The 15,694-nt window shown below is 35.5% G+C and overlaps 1 protein-coding gene across 2 annotated transcripts in view; it reads right to left on the bottom strand.

Moving 5' to 3' along the window:
* Positions 1-15,694, bottom strand: part of FAM120A (family with sequence similarity 120A) — a 71,146-nt gene that overhangs the window by 8,252 nt on the left and 47,200 nt on the right. Inside the window, exons 8-14 of one of the 2 annotated variants that reach the window (XM_039348572.1) lie at positions 14,679-14,766; positions 12,756-12,980; positions 11,290-11,464; positions 8,155-8,404; positions 6,761-6,875; positions 1,995-2,204; positions 863-1,043 (exon numbers count right to left, since the gene is read on the bottom strand). In XM_039348572.1, coding sequence (XP_039204506.1) covers positions 863-1,043; positions 1,995-2,204; positions 6,761-6,875; positions 8,155-8,404; positions 11,290-11,464; positions 12,756-12,980; positions 14,679-14,766 — 1,244 coding nt within the window. Of the gene's footprint in view, positions 1-862; positions 1,044-1,994; positions 2,205-2,250; positions 5,716-6,760; positions 6,876-8,154; positions 8,405-11,289; positions 11,465-12,755; positions 12,981-14,678; positions 14,767-15,694 lie in introns of those variants that run through there. The other variant, XM_039348573.1, reaches the window with a different exon arrangement.

Raw genomic sequence — 15,694 nt, 5'->3', positions numbered from 1 at the left:
CTCGTCACCCGACCTCCTAGATCTCGTTCCGATACCCTGTGCATCGCTCATCCATTCTGGAGGTGGGGTTCTTCCAGGGTGTAATGGGGAGCTCCGTAGGTCTCCCACTGCACCTTTCCTCTTCTTTTCACCCCTCGTAACTCTCTTGATACTCCACAGGTCTTTATCCTTCGGTATCGGATTCATCAGCTGTTGATCGGAGCTCATCAGCTGCTGGCCGGGCACCAGAAGAGTGTCTGCAGATTGTGGAGAGTTGGTTAAGGCTCCGTTGGTTCGATTATATGGAGGATTGGACGCGGCGCCATTTCCTCAGCTACACAGCTCTCGGTTGGATTCCCTCCGATGAATGGGGTGACGGTTCATGCTCCATACTCTCAAAGCCTGTTGTGCCGAGCAAAGGTCTATGTGGCGATTAATCGAATCCTTTTCCGAGAACCAGGCTTCCTTCAATAGCCGGCCCCCTTTTGTGGCATCACTAGACATTTTGTAATATGAATGTACCCAGGAGTTGAATTTTTACTGATATCGTTAAGAATTAAATGTGTAATTAAATTACATATTTAAATTTGGCTATTATCTAGACTTACATCTCTTTTTCTATAAACAGCTATAGGGTAAATTTCAACTGATTAACTATTTTTGCCAATTCAATTGTCTTAATCTTTACTGATCTGCTTGACTGATATCCCACTATTCCACTAGGAGCTGTAGGTGATAAACGTAGAATTTCTTCCTCCATTTTCACATCAAAACTATGAGGTAGATTGGTCTGAGATGTGAACCTGGGTCTCCCTAGTATAGTCCAAAATCTTATCCAATACATACTTCCTACACAAAGGTCCTAGCAGAGAAGCAGTCTTACCAGTGAAGCCTCGGCCTCTGCCCTGAGGTGGAATTGGCCCAAAGTGGCGAGGATAAACAGAAGCTGGATAGAAAGGCATGGCAGGTGGCGGTGGGAAAGGGAGTGGGTGGTTTTGCCTGGAGAAATTTAAACCTTCAAGGATGCTCTGGCGCATCTTTTCTACCTTGGCAGCTTGTTCAGCCTACAACAAACAACATGGCACAACATAGTTATATTATGAATACAAATCAAGTATATCCACACATTTCTAAATGACATTATTAAAAGCAGCTAGCCAGGTAACTGATGATATTTACAAACATTAAACATTAGGGGACAGACAATCAAAACATCAATGAATTATCTCCCTGTAACATAAAATTATTTCTCATATAATGTTTTATTTTCTTAAATAAAATATTTAAAACAATATATCCTCTGTTCGTTATTTATAAAGTTTATAAAGTTTGTCAGAATACCCAGACTGATTTGCAAGCTTTAAAAATATTTCAAAATAGTATACACAAAATTTGGATTATTTGAATTTTAGTTATACAGGAATGTCAAAGAAAGAAAGGGTCTCATGGATGTGAAACATACCATCTCTATCTGTTTGAAAACTTTTTTTTTAAAAAAAGAAACACTGCATCTAAGTTAACAGAAAAGAAAGAGCAGAATCTGGATCACTTATGTGGTAAAAAGTAAGCAAATACAAAATTTGTATGTTTCACAGATCACCTACATATATGCTCCTACATATACCAAATTGCTACAAATTAACAATTGTTAGCCACACAGATTCATGAATTTGAGAGGGGTGGTCATTTAAATGGAAGTAAATTTTAAAAAATAAACTCAAATCACCATTTTAAGGATATGAAAAATCAAGGATTAACCTCTTTTACTTGCATACAGACCTACTTATAGCAATCTATATTCAAGCAAGCTTTTAGCTCGATACAACCTATTAGATAAATAATACATTTCATTATATGTTTAATTATACATTTGCCCTTGGGCTAAAATCCTCTGCCTACAAATGAATTTGAGCTCATTACCAAAAACAATCACACTGATCTTCTACTGACTACCTATTTGTCCATACACATACACATTCAATTAGACATCACACCCATCACAGGACCAACATTACCTGACCATCACAGAGGTCAATGAGGGGAGCTTTCTCCCGGCTTGCTTTGATGAGCTTGGTCTGGAACAACTTCCCATCAAAGTACATCCATGGACAACAATGCTCCCATGGAATTGGCTGCCCACAAGCATCATTGGCAAACAATGCCATGTCAACACCACTCATGAACAATGCTGAGAGCTGAATTCCTCGAGGATCTAGGTTTTCAATCTTAAAAACAAAAGTGTAGAACTTTATTGGTTAAAGTCTATACAAGGATTGAAGATTAAAGAATTAAACTAAACTATAGACAAAGTGTTAAAGTAGATTTAAATAATACCTTTAAAAAGATACAGGCATGAATTTTTGCAGTCACTGCACTTAAGCAGTTAGTTTTGCTTAAAACTCTGTGAAACAGCCCATAAATCATACAGTTTGCTTAGCTATTCTCTGTATATTAGTGAGAAATACCACAGAAATCTGTGAGTGCACATGAATTTGGAAATTGGGTATTAATACTCACAATATTTAGCCAACTAAGGCTCAATTCCACCCCTCACCCAAAGTTAAGCAGAATCATATTGGTTAGTACCTAGATAGAGAATCAGTAGGAAAACTACACCAGAGCTATAAGATATACTGGAAAAACTATTATGGAAGACATTATGGCATTTCAATATTGCCAAAAGAAATACACGGATGTGTCTGTGGAATCATACCTGACTTAACAGTGCCTCTAACTTTCTTCCATCACTAGCCCATTACAAAAGAGACATTTTCACATCTAAAATAGCAATCCATGTTATTAAGATGTCTGTCTCTCTCTTCTGCCAATCCTGCATAAGACTGACTTTAAGAAGAGATGCTTGTCCCTCCCCTACCAGAGAAGGAGCCCTACGTTATTTAAAGATAGACAGACTGCATGCAGTACCGGGACTGCACGAGGCTTCCAAACTCTCTTTTTGTACCCACCGAAACCCACTTTTACCATCACAGCTGAAAATTAATGCCTCAAAACATGAAAACTAAAAGACAAGCCTAAATTGCATAAAATAGACAAAATTAAGAATTCAAAACTCCCCACAAGTTCCGTTCATATCTGCAATGTTGTTCTCTGCAGCATTGATTCTTCCCAATACCTGCTGTCTATAGATACTGAAAAGTCACCCATGTTTGCTTTAGTTATTGGAATATAGCATGTCTATTGCCTCTTTCAAAAGAATAAAATTTGTCCCAATTACTGACAATCCTGAACAGTTGTGTGATTAGTTTAGCTATAGCACTGCTACTGTGATAAAGCTGAAGAAGAAAATATCCCAAAGGCAAGGAAAAATTCAAGAATGCTTTAGTAGGCAAGAAAAAAATAAATTGATTTCATTGTAGAAAAAGCTTGTACAGACACATTATGGAAATTAATGATGCAAATCACTATCCCTACTAACAGAATAGCAAATATCTGAAGTAAAGATTTAGGCATATCCTTTTTTGTCTCTTAAGTACAATATTTAGCAACATTAATAAACATAATGCATGTCTTCACATTTTTTATTAAGCCTACGGAGCAAGACTGTTATTATAAAAGAAAATTGGGGTAGCGTTCTAGCCAAACCCAATTATTTCTCTCCTTTCCTCAGTTAAAAACCAGAGGAGCTGTCACTTAGTACAACTGATGGATGACCCACTGTTCAGACTCCTCAGGAAGCCCAAGATATGACTGGATTTTCTAGATAAGAGAAAAATAGCTTAGAACTATTTTATATGTGAAAGAATTCAAATAGTCTATTGCAGGGGTAAGCAAGTTTTTCAGGTTGTTCAGCGAATGTTTGATTCTTGAAACTTTGCTGCATGTATTCTCAAAAACTGGCTGCCATGAGTAGAGGCTTTCTTATTTATAAAATGGGTGCCAAGGGTGAAGATTTGCCTAATTATAAAATGGCTGCTACTATATAGGAGGGTTTACCTAATCACAAACAAAACAAAAATATTTTGTCAAATAGTATGGTCTGCAAAATCTCTGTAGCTTTGGGTAGCAAGTAGATAGACATCTAAATTTAGCATAGAGCTACATTTACCTGACATTTTTGTTTTCTAAGAATGTCTGTGTCGATTGCACGGAGGACAGAGACATGATCCTAAGAAAAATGAAGCTAATGCTGGAGCTGTCATTTCTTTAAAATGAAAGGAATCCTTTAAAAATTAAAGATAGGAAGATATCCATAAATATTGGTAGCGTGGAGTACCATAACTATCTATGATATAGTTTACAGAATTGAATCAACAACTGTATTATCAAGTTTTCCTCTTGGAAAGAGAGAAGGAAATATTTTGCCTGTTCTTTGCCTTGCTGTAGCTCTGGAAACACACATTGAAGGATTTGTACAGAATGGGAAGTAGCTTTGGGAAGCAGGAGATGGTAACAATCAGTTCCTTTCACCTTCCATTAGCAAAGGTTTCCAACAGCCCAAAGACTCTTCCATTGTCGTAGGTGTATATTTGGATTTCACCTGTCAAATGTTAATTCCATTTACACTGGTACAACAATCCATCAATATCAGCCTATGTTTTGAAACTGGACAGTAACTAGATGCTATCAAAAAGTTTTAGACTTCAACATCCACACATCCTAACCAGCATAGGCACTGATCAAACTATCTAGAAAATATAAGTAGTTGAAGTCTAATACATTTGAAGGGAACAACTGATTAGGCCAGAACATTCAAATTCTTAACTGTAGATTAATGTATGTCAGGGATGGGTTTACCAAACAAGAGAAGTTAGATCAGATTTTCAAGGTACTTCCAATGTATCCTATATAAACAAACTTATGGTGACAGTGTCATAACTGCAATAAATACAGTAGCATTATGAAAATGAAGTCCTATATGATGTGCATAGCATGCCATAAATATTATATAGCATGCATTACTATTGACCGAAAAATGTATTTTACTGTCAAACCTAACTTGCTAATAAAATAGACTGTGTATACATAATTATTCTACATGCTTGAATTTTGAAAATGAAAGTACGTCAACAAGATGAATTCAGCCTTTTATTGTTGGACAAAATTTGAGATTTACTGTCATCCAGTATGATTCTTTTCCAAGTCACTCACCTGTAATTCTAAGCTCATACTGATTTAACTGGGGTAATTTACATTCAGAATACAAATACTGCCTTACTGGGTCTGGCCAATGATCAATTTAGCCCAGCATCCTGTCTTCAACGCTAGCCTATATCAGACGATAGAGCCATGGTGTGAGGTAGGCCTCCCTAAGGAAGTACAAGTTGTTAGCAGGAAAGCAGTGAGCGGTTGCTGAGAAAAAGACAGAAAAGTGGGGAAGGGGAGGAAAGGGAAGTTCTACAGAAAGAAGCAAGACAAGCAAAAACAAAAATTACCTATATAAATGGGACAAAATCTTCATCAAAAAGTTTAGTTTAACAAAAAAAAAAAATCACAAACTCTTTCTGCTAAATGATTTGAATGTTACTATTTTCTAAATTTGAGAATCTTCTGAGATTATACATTAATTATGCCTTATATGAGACTTTCCCAAAATAACCTTGGGAATGGAAAATGATATCAATGGTTTCTACAACATGGGTATAACTGTATTTGGGTTCCTTGATAAAAGGGGCCAATTCAAATAACTTTTAAGAAACTGACTGAAAAATACCGATTTAAATAAACCCACCAAAAACTGGATGAAGTCCAGGGTGGAATTCTCTCCTCTCTGCTGCCCTATTTCAGTGGAGGAAATGCAGACATTTTCAGCTGAAAGTGCCAAATACTTGTACTTCAAACGTTTACTTGAAATTTAGATTTTTTTAAATAAAAGGTGTATACATAACCCTGTACAGATGCTTTAGCCTATCACATATTTATTTAAACATTTTAATTATGAATGTCATTTCCATTAAGGAATTGTATCTGGTTATTGACAAAGTAGGGGATCAAATTAAAAATTAACTTGTTATTTAATTTTCATCCCAAAGTATTTGGGGACTTTAAAGCAAGCCACATGAATACATCTAAATAAAAAATGGATAAATAGTGTTTTGCTATGAATTTTGAAAAATGTCTTGGAGATATCATTAATACTTAGGTGATCTGCTAATTACACAACAGTTCTTAAATACAACAAGAGCTCTCAGTATCTACCATGCATCCATCTATTAGTATTTTACTGAAAATGGATGCTTAATCTATTTGAACAAGGCCATGAATGAATTTTAAAATGTGGTAGTAAATTATCATTTTAATAATATTAATGTAATTACTTTAAATGGAAAAATTCAAATGAAAATGAAAACTAATAATAGGATTTAATTCTACCCATCCCATTACTGTATAATCTACTGGTAATCATGATCAATATACCTAAGTAACAATTTCTCCGATATTATTTATTTAGAAGTACATAGGTGGAGGTGGAATCTTGTGGAGACATGCAGGTATTCTTCAGGAAAAGATAAAATAAAATGAAAGTGATGATTTAAAGGTTAGATGTCTGAAAGCCATCGATATAAAACAAAAATGAATACAGTAATCAGGTAAAGAAAAGCAAAAAACCAGCACATTTCCTTTGAAAATTGAAGCAGATTTTATTATCTGCAAGTTATTACTCTGCTGGTGTTGAAGGCAGAAACTCTTCCTGTCCACATACTATTTTGATGAACGTGTGGATGAAAATAGAAAATACTGACAAAAGAAAATGATACTGTTTTGCAAAGCGCTTGAATTAATAAGAATTAAATGCTCCATAAAGGCCAACTTCAGAAGTCACCTTTAGTTCCTGCAGTTGGTCAGGTTCATAGAGTTTTGGAGATAAAGCTTGAGCCAAGAAGGCATCAAGTTCTTGGCGACGAAGTATCCGAACTCCATGCCACTGCACCATATATCTACAAAGACAAAGTACCCTGGGTAAATCATTTCTGAAAAGTTGTAATACTTATGGTGTTTGTATACGATAATGTTTAAATAAGGTATAGCATTTATTAAAGCACTATAATTATATCCAAACTGAACCCAAACTATTGAAGTGGAAAATTTAGCCTATGGAGCAAGAGGCAGAAAAGTCAAAAACTGCTCCAGAGCCCATAGCATAATCTAGAACAGGCATGTTAAACTCGCGACGCGTGACGTATTGCAACTTTCCCCCCATTGCCGGCAATGGGGTGGGTCCGGTTTAGTTGTGACGCATCCGGACCCACCCCATTGGGCAGTGTGACATGCCTGATCTAGAACAATGAAGTGGCACCAGGGAGGAATAATGGACAGCTTCTTTTCTTTCTTTCTATGATATGGAAAGAAGGCCTGCGATTTTTGTGAGAGGTGTCCTGAATTCGACTCATGATTTTACAAAACTGAAACTTAATACTGTAATTTCCAGCGTATAAGACAACTTTCAAAAGTGTTGAAATCGGCGCCGAAGTTGGGGGTTGTCTTATACGCCGAGTCGCCTTATACGCCAGAAATAACAGTAGTTTCCAGCATATAAGATGATTTTCTAGGCATGCAACTCGGCGCCGAAGTCGGGGGGTCGTCTTATATGCCGGAAAATACTGTATGTTATTTTGATAGAAAGTACTTCTATAGGATGTATTTAATAAAGGTTTAGAATTTTTGTTTTTTTACATTCTGGATCCTACGTACTCTTCCTGTGATAATTTAAAAAAGCCAGTGAATATTTAAATTAATCTAACTAAAATATTGGCAGAAGAGGCTTAGAACAGTCTGGAACTAAAGTAAGCACATAATTTTCAATGCTAGAATGAAATCTTCCTGGCTGTCCTCTATTTTATTCACTTGACCTATTTTCAACCTATACCCCCATATTTGAACGGATTACATCCCTAAAATTATTCTCTTTTAACTAATCTATTTATTCCATTGTCCCTAAAAAAAGAAATGATGCTTTGTTGTCTTCTCCACCCCAACAGGTCTTTCCATTTAATTCTCTCAACAGTTTTGTAAAGTAAACCAAATAACAAACTTTTGAGTCTTAGTTTGCTTTGTTGTTTAGTCTAGAGAAAAATGTCAGTTCTATGAATTATTTATGCTCTAAGTTACATAAAAGTTCTATCAATAAAACAATAACATTCTTACCCAATTACATATATACAGCACTATCAAGGGGATGTTTTACCATACGTTAACATTAATCAATAATGTACTCACCTTAATACACAACAGAGCACCATTAGGTGAGTGGGCACATTAGTTGGATTTAGCATTGCTGGTGTGTCTGACCTCATACAGGCCAGGAATGCCCTCATTCGTCGATTCTTGTCCTCTACTGCTTTCCCCAACCAAAGCTTCTTCAAATTGGGGCATGTCCATTCCCTAAATGCAAGAGCTTCTACTAACTCGGGAGTCTGGGGAGACTTTCCTTTGTAAGCAGCCCATTCCTTAATTATCACCGGTAAGACTGCAGAATTTTTTTTAAAAAAGGAAACAAAATAGTTTGTGCACAAATACTGTTTTGCCAATACCTTTTGTCAGTATATTTTATTTGCTTTTATAACATTTAGACTTATTACTACGAATCAACCTCAAAAGATTTGCTTTCTTACACTGAACCTGAACTCCACTTGTTGTATTCATCTACTTCTTTTCCTTCTCTGTCTTTATGGCAAAGTCATCCCATAAACTGATTAAATCAGTTTCTGACTCACCACTACTCACTTGGAGTCCTTACTCCTGAGAATGCTATGTATTAGCTCCAACTAAAATCACATTCAAACATTTAGATTCTAGCATCTAAGGGGATTCTCATTCATCCAAGTCATGGTTGTCCCAAAGGTGCTTTTTCACCTGCATTTATTGTATTCTTCTGGAAAGGAGCATAGTTTAATGAAATGAAGATGCATAGCCTTTCTGTCTATTTCTTCTTTTCAGAAGAGTGATTACTGGCACAACCAGTGATATTCATGAAATTTTTGTCACCCTTCAAAAAATTACTGTTTTAGTTCAGGATCATTTAAAATCTAATTAAACTCCAACCATTATTGCTCTGATAAGTTCAAAGCTTGATTTGATCAGGATTGTGTTCAAGCCAAAGCTATGGTAACTGCAGCTTATAGAAATGCCAAGTTCTATAATCTACTTTCTCATGATTTTTTTTTCTTTTACTAAAAAAATGTTACAGAGAATGTCCAAGACAGAGGAAGAGCAAACTAGTGAGCAAATGAATATAAATAAGAGTGATCATCTATTCTGGCATCTTTTTTCTCTCTCTTCAGATAAACATAGCTCCTGTGCTTTAATGGTTTAATCTCTTCTGAGTCCTGGATAAAATATTTTGGCAACCTATTTACTGCTTCTTTTGATAGTGATTCTCTTGGTACCCCTTCATCTGCTTCTTTACCCTGACTGAACCCTGGTCTCACAACTAGAAATTAGAACAAACAAACAAAAACCCCAAAATTCTCATTTGAAAAGTGGCAAAAGTCTAGTTAAAAATATGATTTTGCCAGATGTGCTTAAAATAAATCTAGATGGATAGACCTTTGTGTTAACCCCCATTCTTGCCATTAATAACTCTTTATCTTTTCCCAAAGAGTAGCTTAATTCTATCACTCTCCCATTACACAATGAAGTGGTTTGTTCCTATTTAACATGGTGATGGTATATAACTGGAATATTATCAGAAATTTTATCAAAACAATTACATTTATTTTAGGAACAAATAACGACAAATCTAGTAAATTATATCAAATCGTTACTATGCACACTTTATACAATCAAAGATCTTCATTCCAGTTAAAAGTGAAAATAATACTGGTTTAAAATTATAAATTGGAATGTAGCATCATACAAGACATTCAACAAAGCAAAGCAATTCTCTAGATTGGACTGTTTTATGATTCCTAAGTCACTGAATTTATCAAATACAGAAATGAAATTATGTATATTTCTTAATAGCCAAGTATGATGCAACTTTGTAAATGATATAACTCAGTGGTTCTCAACCTGTGGGTCGGGACCCCATTTGGGGTCGAACGACCATTTCAAGGGGGTCGCCAAACAACGCAGTCCGCCATTTTTTTCCCCTTTTCCTTAGCTGTGCTACTCCCTTTTATTCTATTGGCTTTTGAAAGCCAATAGAATAGACTCTCTTGAATAGAGTCTAATTCTATTGGCTTTCAAAAGCCAATAGGAATTGTCCAGGCTGTCTCTGCCCTGCTGAGCCCGCCAAAAGTCCCGTTCTGCAAACGGTGCTGCACCAGTTGAGAAGTCCTCGATTTACGACCGGTTGAGTAGTCCTCAATTTATGACCGGTTGGGGTCGCGGCATTAAAAAGGTGATAACCACTGATAACTGATATTTGTGTACAAATTCAAGTTATATTCACCATAAGACTAGAATGTAGCTGTCAAGTAATATTTTTTTTAAAATGCCATATAAAAAAAGATTATTTCAGGCTATGCAAAATTTATATATTATTTTAGCTACATTTGGAGCTTAAGAGACTGAAATATGTTGACTTGTTCAAATGTAGCTTAAATGAAAATAAAGAGAATTGTACCTAAAACATGATAATGCATTCTTTTGAAAATATCAGCAACTTCCCTTGCATCATTGACTAAAAACTAATTGGAAATAATGTAACTATTAAACTTGTATGCCACCCTGGTTCTGGCAGCTCATGAAAAGGAAATGAATCATGTATTTTATAAGCACGATATAAACTATTTGAAGAAAAAGTAGTTTTATGCTCTCCCACAACAATTTAAGTTATATGTATGTCTCTTCAGATGTTTCGAACTAATTTTTGCGATATGGCAAGAATGTATAGACTAATATGGCGGGCCTACTTGATACTACTGAAATGTAACTTTCATTACTCCAATTTGAAGCATTTAGAAAAATACATAATTTTAAATGCTATCTCTTCCTGCCTATAGACAGCCTATGCAAAATTGTCCATACTCCTGAAGAATTTTCAGCAATTGCAACCAAACCAGGATACAGGGCCCAGTTTATTGGGTGTGAGTTGTTTACTGTATCTTATTAATTAAAAAAATATTGTAGTGCTTCTAGTTTGTCCAGAGCCTGATTCAAAATGTTGATTTTAACCTTCCAAACCTTGATGTGCTATCTGTTATTTAAACATTGCTTCATATCCCCAAATTCTTGTACTATAGATACAGAAATATTGAGCAACTGGAAAATGAACTATGTTGGCAAATTATAGTTTTTTTTATATTTGCAAATTGAAATCACAATTTATTTTACATCATAACAGATGCACACAACAGATTAGTGATGTTTCAAGTGAATTCACCATTACAATAAAAGACAAATACATACATTCAGGAGGAAATCTGTTCTTTCTAAAAGCCAGCCTCTCTGTCTTTTTTCTGTTTTCTGCCAAACTAAACAGGACTCCATAAACATACTGACGAACTGGCCTATAAAGAAGAGCAGCAGGAGGCAGGTCTTTGTTTGCTTCATCTTCAATAGAAACTGCAATTTTAATCTCACCCTGTAGATGAACAAAATGATGAGCAGCTTTTAGGGATCTTATTTATGGCATGGTATCTTTCCTGCTGAAAGATGTACTTAACTTTCAGTAAATAATTGTACAACACACAAATTGCACTTAAAACCTTAATACATATTTTGTTTTATGAACAACCCAAGGTTCAAAATTTGGTTCCTTGTTTCTTTAGTATTTACAAATAGCTTTAATGCCCCAACCTCATTTACCACTGTCCTTTTAATTTCCAATTCAGTTTATCTAATTTTATGTCTTGTTTGTACATAAATGTTTATAATATAGATATGTTGCTAAAATCTAATTCTATGAAGCTGCTGTTTTCAAGTATATTAAAATGTAGATCTCAATGAACAGGAATGCGATTCCAGAGACTATCACATTTTAGATAAACTGAAGAGGCAGCTTTGAGATTTGTCCTGGGTGAAAAATCAGGACTTAAAAACAACCTAACATAAAATTTGTTTTGTACCAACACATTCTATATATTATTCAAAGAATCAAATCAAAATGTCAGCAATTAGGGAATAATTAAATTTCACCTAAAGGAAGCTCTGCATTTCAAATGCATTTGGGTAATAATGAACTGTGTAAAGAGCCAATGTTCATACAAAACATGGAGCATATCAACTAGAAATACATATATTACCAAAATATATGAGTGTAAAGGTTCTCCAACTCCAAAAAGAATTATTGACAAAACGGGAAATCCACTTTTTCAGGTTCACATAACTAATTCATCCATGGAAATATAAGCAAAGATTTTCCAATTGAAAATCATTCAATATTTGATATTGAATGCTTTTCCCTTGATACTTGATATTGCAAATGTGGAGGTCAGATCTCACTCACATCTGATCAGCTTTCTTCACTATTTTCCCTGCATTAGAGCTGCCCAATACACATCCTTGAGTCAAATTGTGAGAAGAATCATCCTCAATGATTCCACAAGATTGGAGAAAAATAGAATGAGAAATAAGTAGTTCTCCTATTTAATCATTCGTACATTGTTCAGAATTTGGAATGTCACTACTTAAAGATATTTTGCTATTCATCCATCAAGACAAATGGCATGGTGCTGGAAGTATAGTAGGATTGATCTCGTAAAGTACACTGTCAAAGGAAGCCCAAGTTCTTTTAAAAAGTACAACGTAAAGTGAATAACTGTAAACAAAAAATATTGTTCATTTTACTAAATCAAATTTTCTCCCACATATAGACTAAAAGCAAGAGATAACAGTAATCCCTTTGGAATTCTTATCTTGCCTGAAAATCTTACCTTGGTTAGGACATGAAATATGTAGGGATACATTAACCCTTTTTTGTGTCTGTGTTCTGCTACTCTTAATACTTCAGGTGCTACAGGAGGTAATGGAGGAGTGGTAATATCCATATGGTTCCTGGTGGGCATTGACAACAGACATGGGATTTGTGAACTACTGGATTGGTTCCCTTTAACTTCAGCTGCCTGATTCCCTGAAGAAACAGTAGAGGAACCTTCCACCTACAATATACAATAAAGTCATTTTTGAACCATGGAAACAGTTTTACAATGAGAATGACAAAATACTGTGAAATCTTAAGAGCCAGAAGGCTGTATGTATATTTAATCACATTCACAACACATTTACAGAAAATAGAACCAACAATCCAATTCAATTTTATAGTATAGAAGAGGTGAACCTGACAATGAAGAGCCTGTGTCTTGATAATGACTTCATTCTTCTATAATTCTATAATATTCATGAATGATATATCTTAAACACAGTTCAAACACAGTTTGAATTCCTTTTGATTTTTTTTAAATAAATGGCTTGTTTTGAATCCTGCATCTGAAATAAAGGTCCCAAACTTTTAACATTTTAATATTTTATCAAATTAATATTTTGATAAAAATTGAATTGCCATTGATATAAGTGCTATTGCTTTTATTCTACATTCTTTATTTTAATTTTTAAGAAGTGATCCATTTTCTACTGACTGAACCAATTTATGGATTAGAGAAGTAGGGATGGCAGCTCCACTGCCAATGGGGGAGATCTTGATGTTAGACCAAACGCTAAAAGCGTTGACGATCCACTGTGTAAGGTGAGGTCAGGGTTTTTGGGTTTTTTTGCATTTATGCATGTTTTTGCATTATGCATAGAAACTAACTGGAAACCACTGCATGTTTTTCAACACTAGATTTAAAGGTATCAATTCTAAGCATTACAAAGTACACTTGAGGGGGAAGAAAGGTATGAGAAAAAAGAAAAACTAAAGCAGGATATCTCCTCTCTGATTTAGGACTGTGTAATTGCCAGGGGTGGTGATGATGCATCCTATACTAAGTATTTCTATATGTGAATCATGGTCAAGTTCCCAAAACCTTTTTGGATAATAGACTAAGCCTTTCTTTTTTTGTTTTTAGAAGATATCTTGGCTAAGTGATTTTCTTATCAGTAAAAAACTGATTTTAAAAACTTGTATTAATCATGTTCTTTAGCAGGAACAGCTAAACTGGGACACCTAACAAGACTCAATTTCATAAACTAGTATTCTTAGATAAGCCAAATTTTAAAGAAAACTGGTTTATTAGTTTCTAAATGAACTTATTGTACTTTGTTTTTCCATTTGTGCCCATGCCACAATAAACATTATTCTCAGCAGGAAAAGGAAAATAAACCTGGTTACATACTGCAGTTATTTGCGGTAAAGAATAAATATGTATCAGAATCTCAAGTCAATTCTTCACCTCAGCTAAAATTACATTTATTATTATGCACAGCAAAGTATATTACTTAGATGCAACCTCATTCTTCTTTACTTCAGGCAACATAATTCATATTTTTACTCAGAAGTAAACACAACAGATTTCAATGTTTAAGTTCTACACCAGTAAGCATAGAAGTTAAACTATCACATTAATAAAACTACTTTATTGGCAGTTTAGGTTACAACTCGCCCAGACTTCTAAGCATTTGTGTACACTTGAGATTACTTTTCTTCTGCTCTGCACTACTAGTCAAATAGCAGTCAGAGAAGATTATTTTTTCTTGCACAGAAGGAAGCAAAAACATTGCTTCACTATGCCATCCACAAAAAATGATGAATGCATCTTCTTGGTGATTCCAGGTCCTCTACTATCAACCAAATAATCACTAAAATATATACACAAATTTAATATTGCAGCTCAAGTCTCATTAACAAAAACTATAGTTACCTTTGTTTGGTCTCCTGGATCCCCACATACTTGATTTTCTGACTGAGTTCCTATTTTTTCCCAGTTCAATTTGTTTCCACCAACATGACTGAAGAGAGAGAGAAAAAAAGCCCACACAGACAAAATATTGATTGTCAGGATTATAATGCAAGATTCTATAAAAAGTATCCAGGCAAAACACACATTCCTTTTGTGTTGTGCTGACTCCAATCTGTTTCAGAATAAAATCAAAGTAATGTCTTCTTATCTTTGAAAGGACTGTGATGGCTTGATTACGGGTATCTAAAAGGACTGTCTGTCTGTCTTCTCTCTCTCCCTCACTCTCTCTCTCCATACTGAAAAGCCCTGGAATTCTCTTTTGACAGATAGTCTTTGATCTATGACCATTCATTTGATGATTCTTCAAAGTTATGATGGTGTTGAACTAGGACTTATGACTAGTCTCCAAAGTTATGGCTGTTGCAGCAACCTTACGGTTATGGGATCAAATTGGTTGCTTATCAGTGAGCCTATTTAACTATCCCCACCTGCCTACTTCCCATCTATACCTGCACTTCAAAGCCCTACAACCCTAGCTGTCCTTTGCTGCCTTCTTGCTGTGCAGCTGCTAATGAGGCATGCCTGGCCTAGCCCTTCGCAGAAGGCTTTCTTCCCAAGGTCACGCACAGTAGTTTCCTTGCAAGACCAGGAAAGATGGCCTTATGTGGCCAAAAGCTGCTTCATAAAGGGTCAAGCCAGGCACACCTCATCAGCAGTGAAAGCAAGAAATGGCAAAGATCAGTTGGGACAGTGGAGGACAGTAGGGCCCTTGGAGTGCAAGGTGGTAAAGGCAGTTTGGTCTGGACTGGAAGCGGCACACTTCCCAGAGTGACAAGAAGCCCCTTTGGCCACATGCTGGATCTGGCTGGGGCTAGGCATCATATTATGCTGTAGTTCAGGGACTCTTCTTAAGAGTTTCAGAGTTGCAGAGTGCCAAGAAACCCATGAGCAGCAGCACAGTCTTTTTCCAGTCTTCC

Source organism: Crotalus tigris, unplaced genomic scaffold (assembly GCF_016545835.1).
Source record: "Crotalus tigris isolate CLP2741 ecotype Arizona unplaced genomic scaffold, ASM1654583v1 scf7180000018160.1183395, whole genome shotgun sequence".
Lineage (NCBI taxonomy): Eukaryota > Metazoa > Chordata > Lepidosauria > Squamata > Viperidae > Crotalus > Crotalus tigris.
Note: the sequence above shows the minus strand (reverse complement) of the source record. Positions and strands in the feature narration are given on the sequence as shown.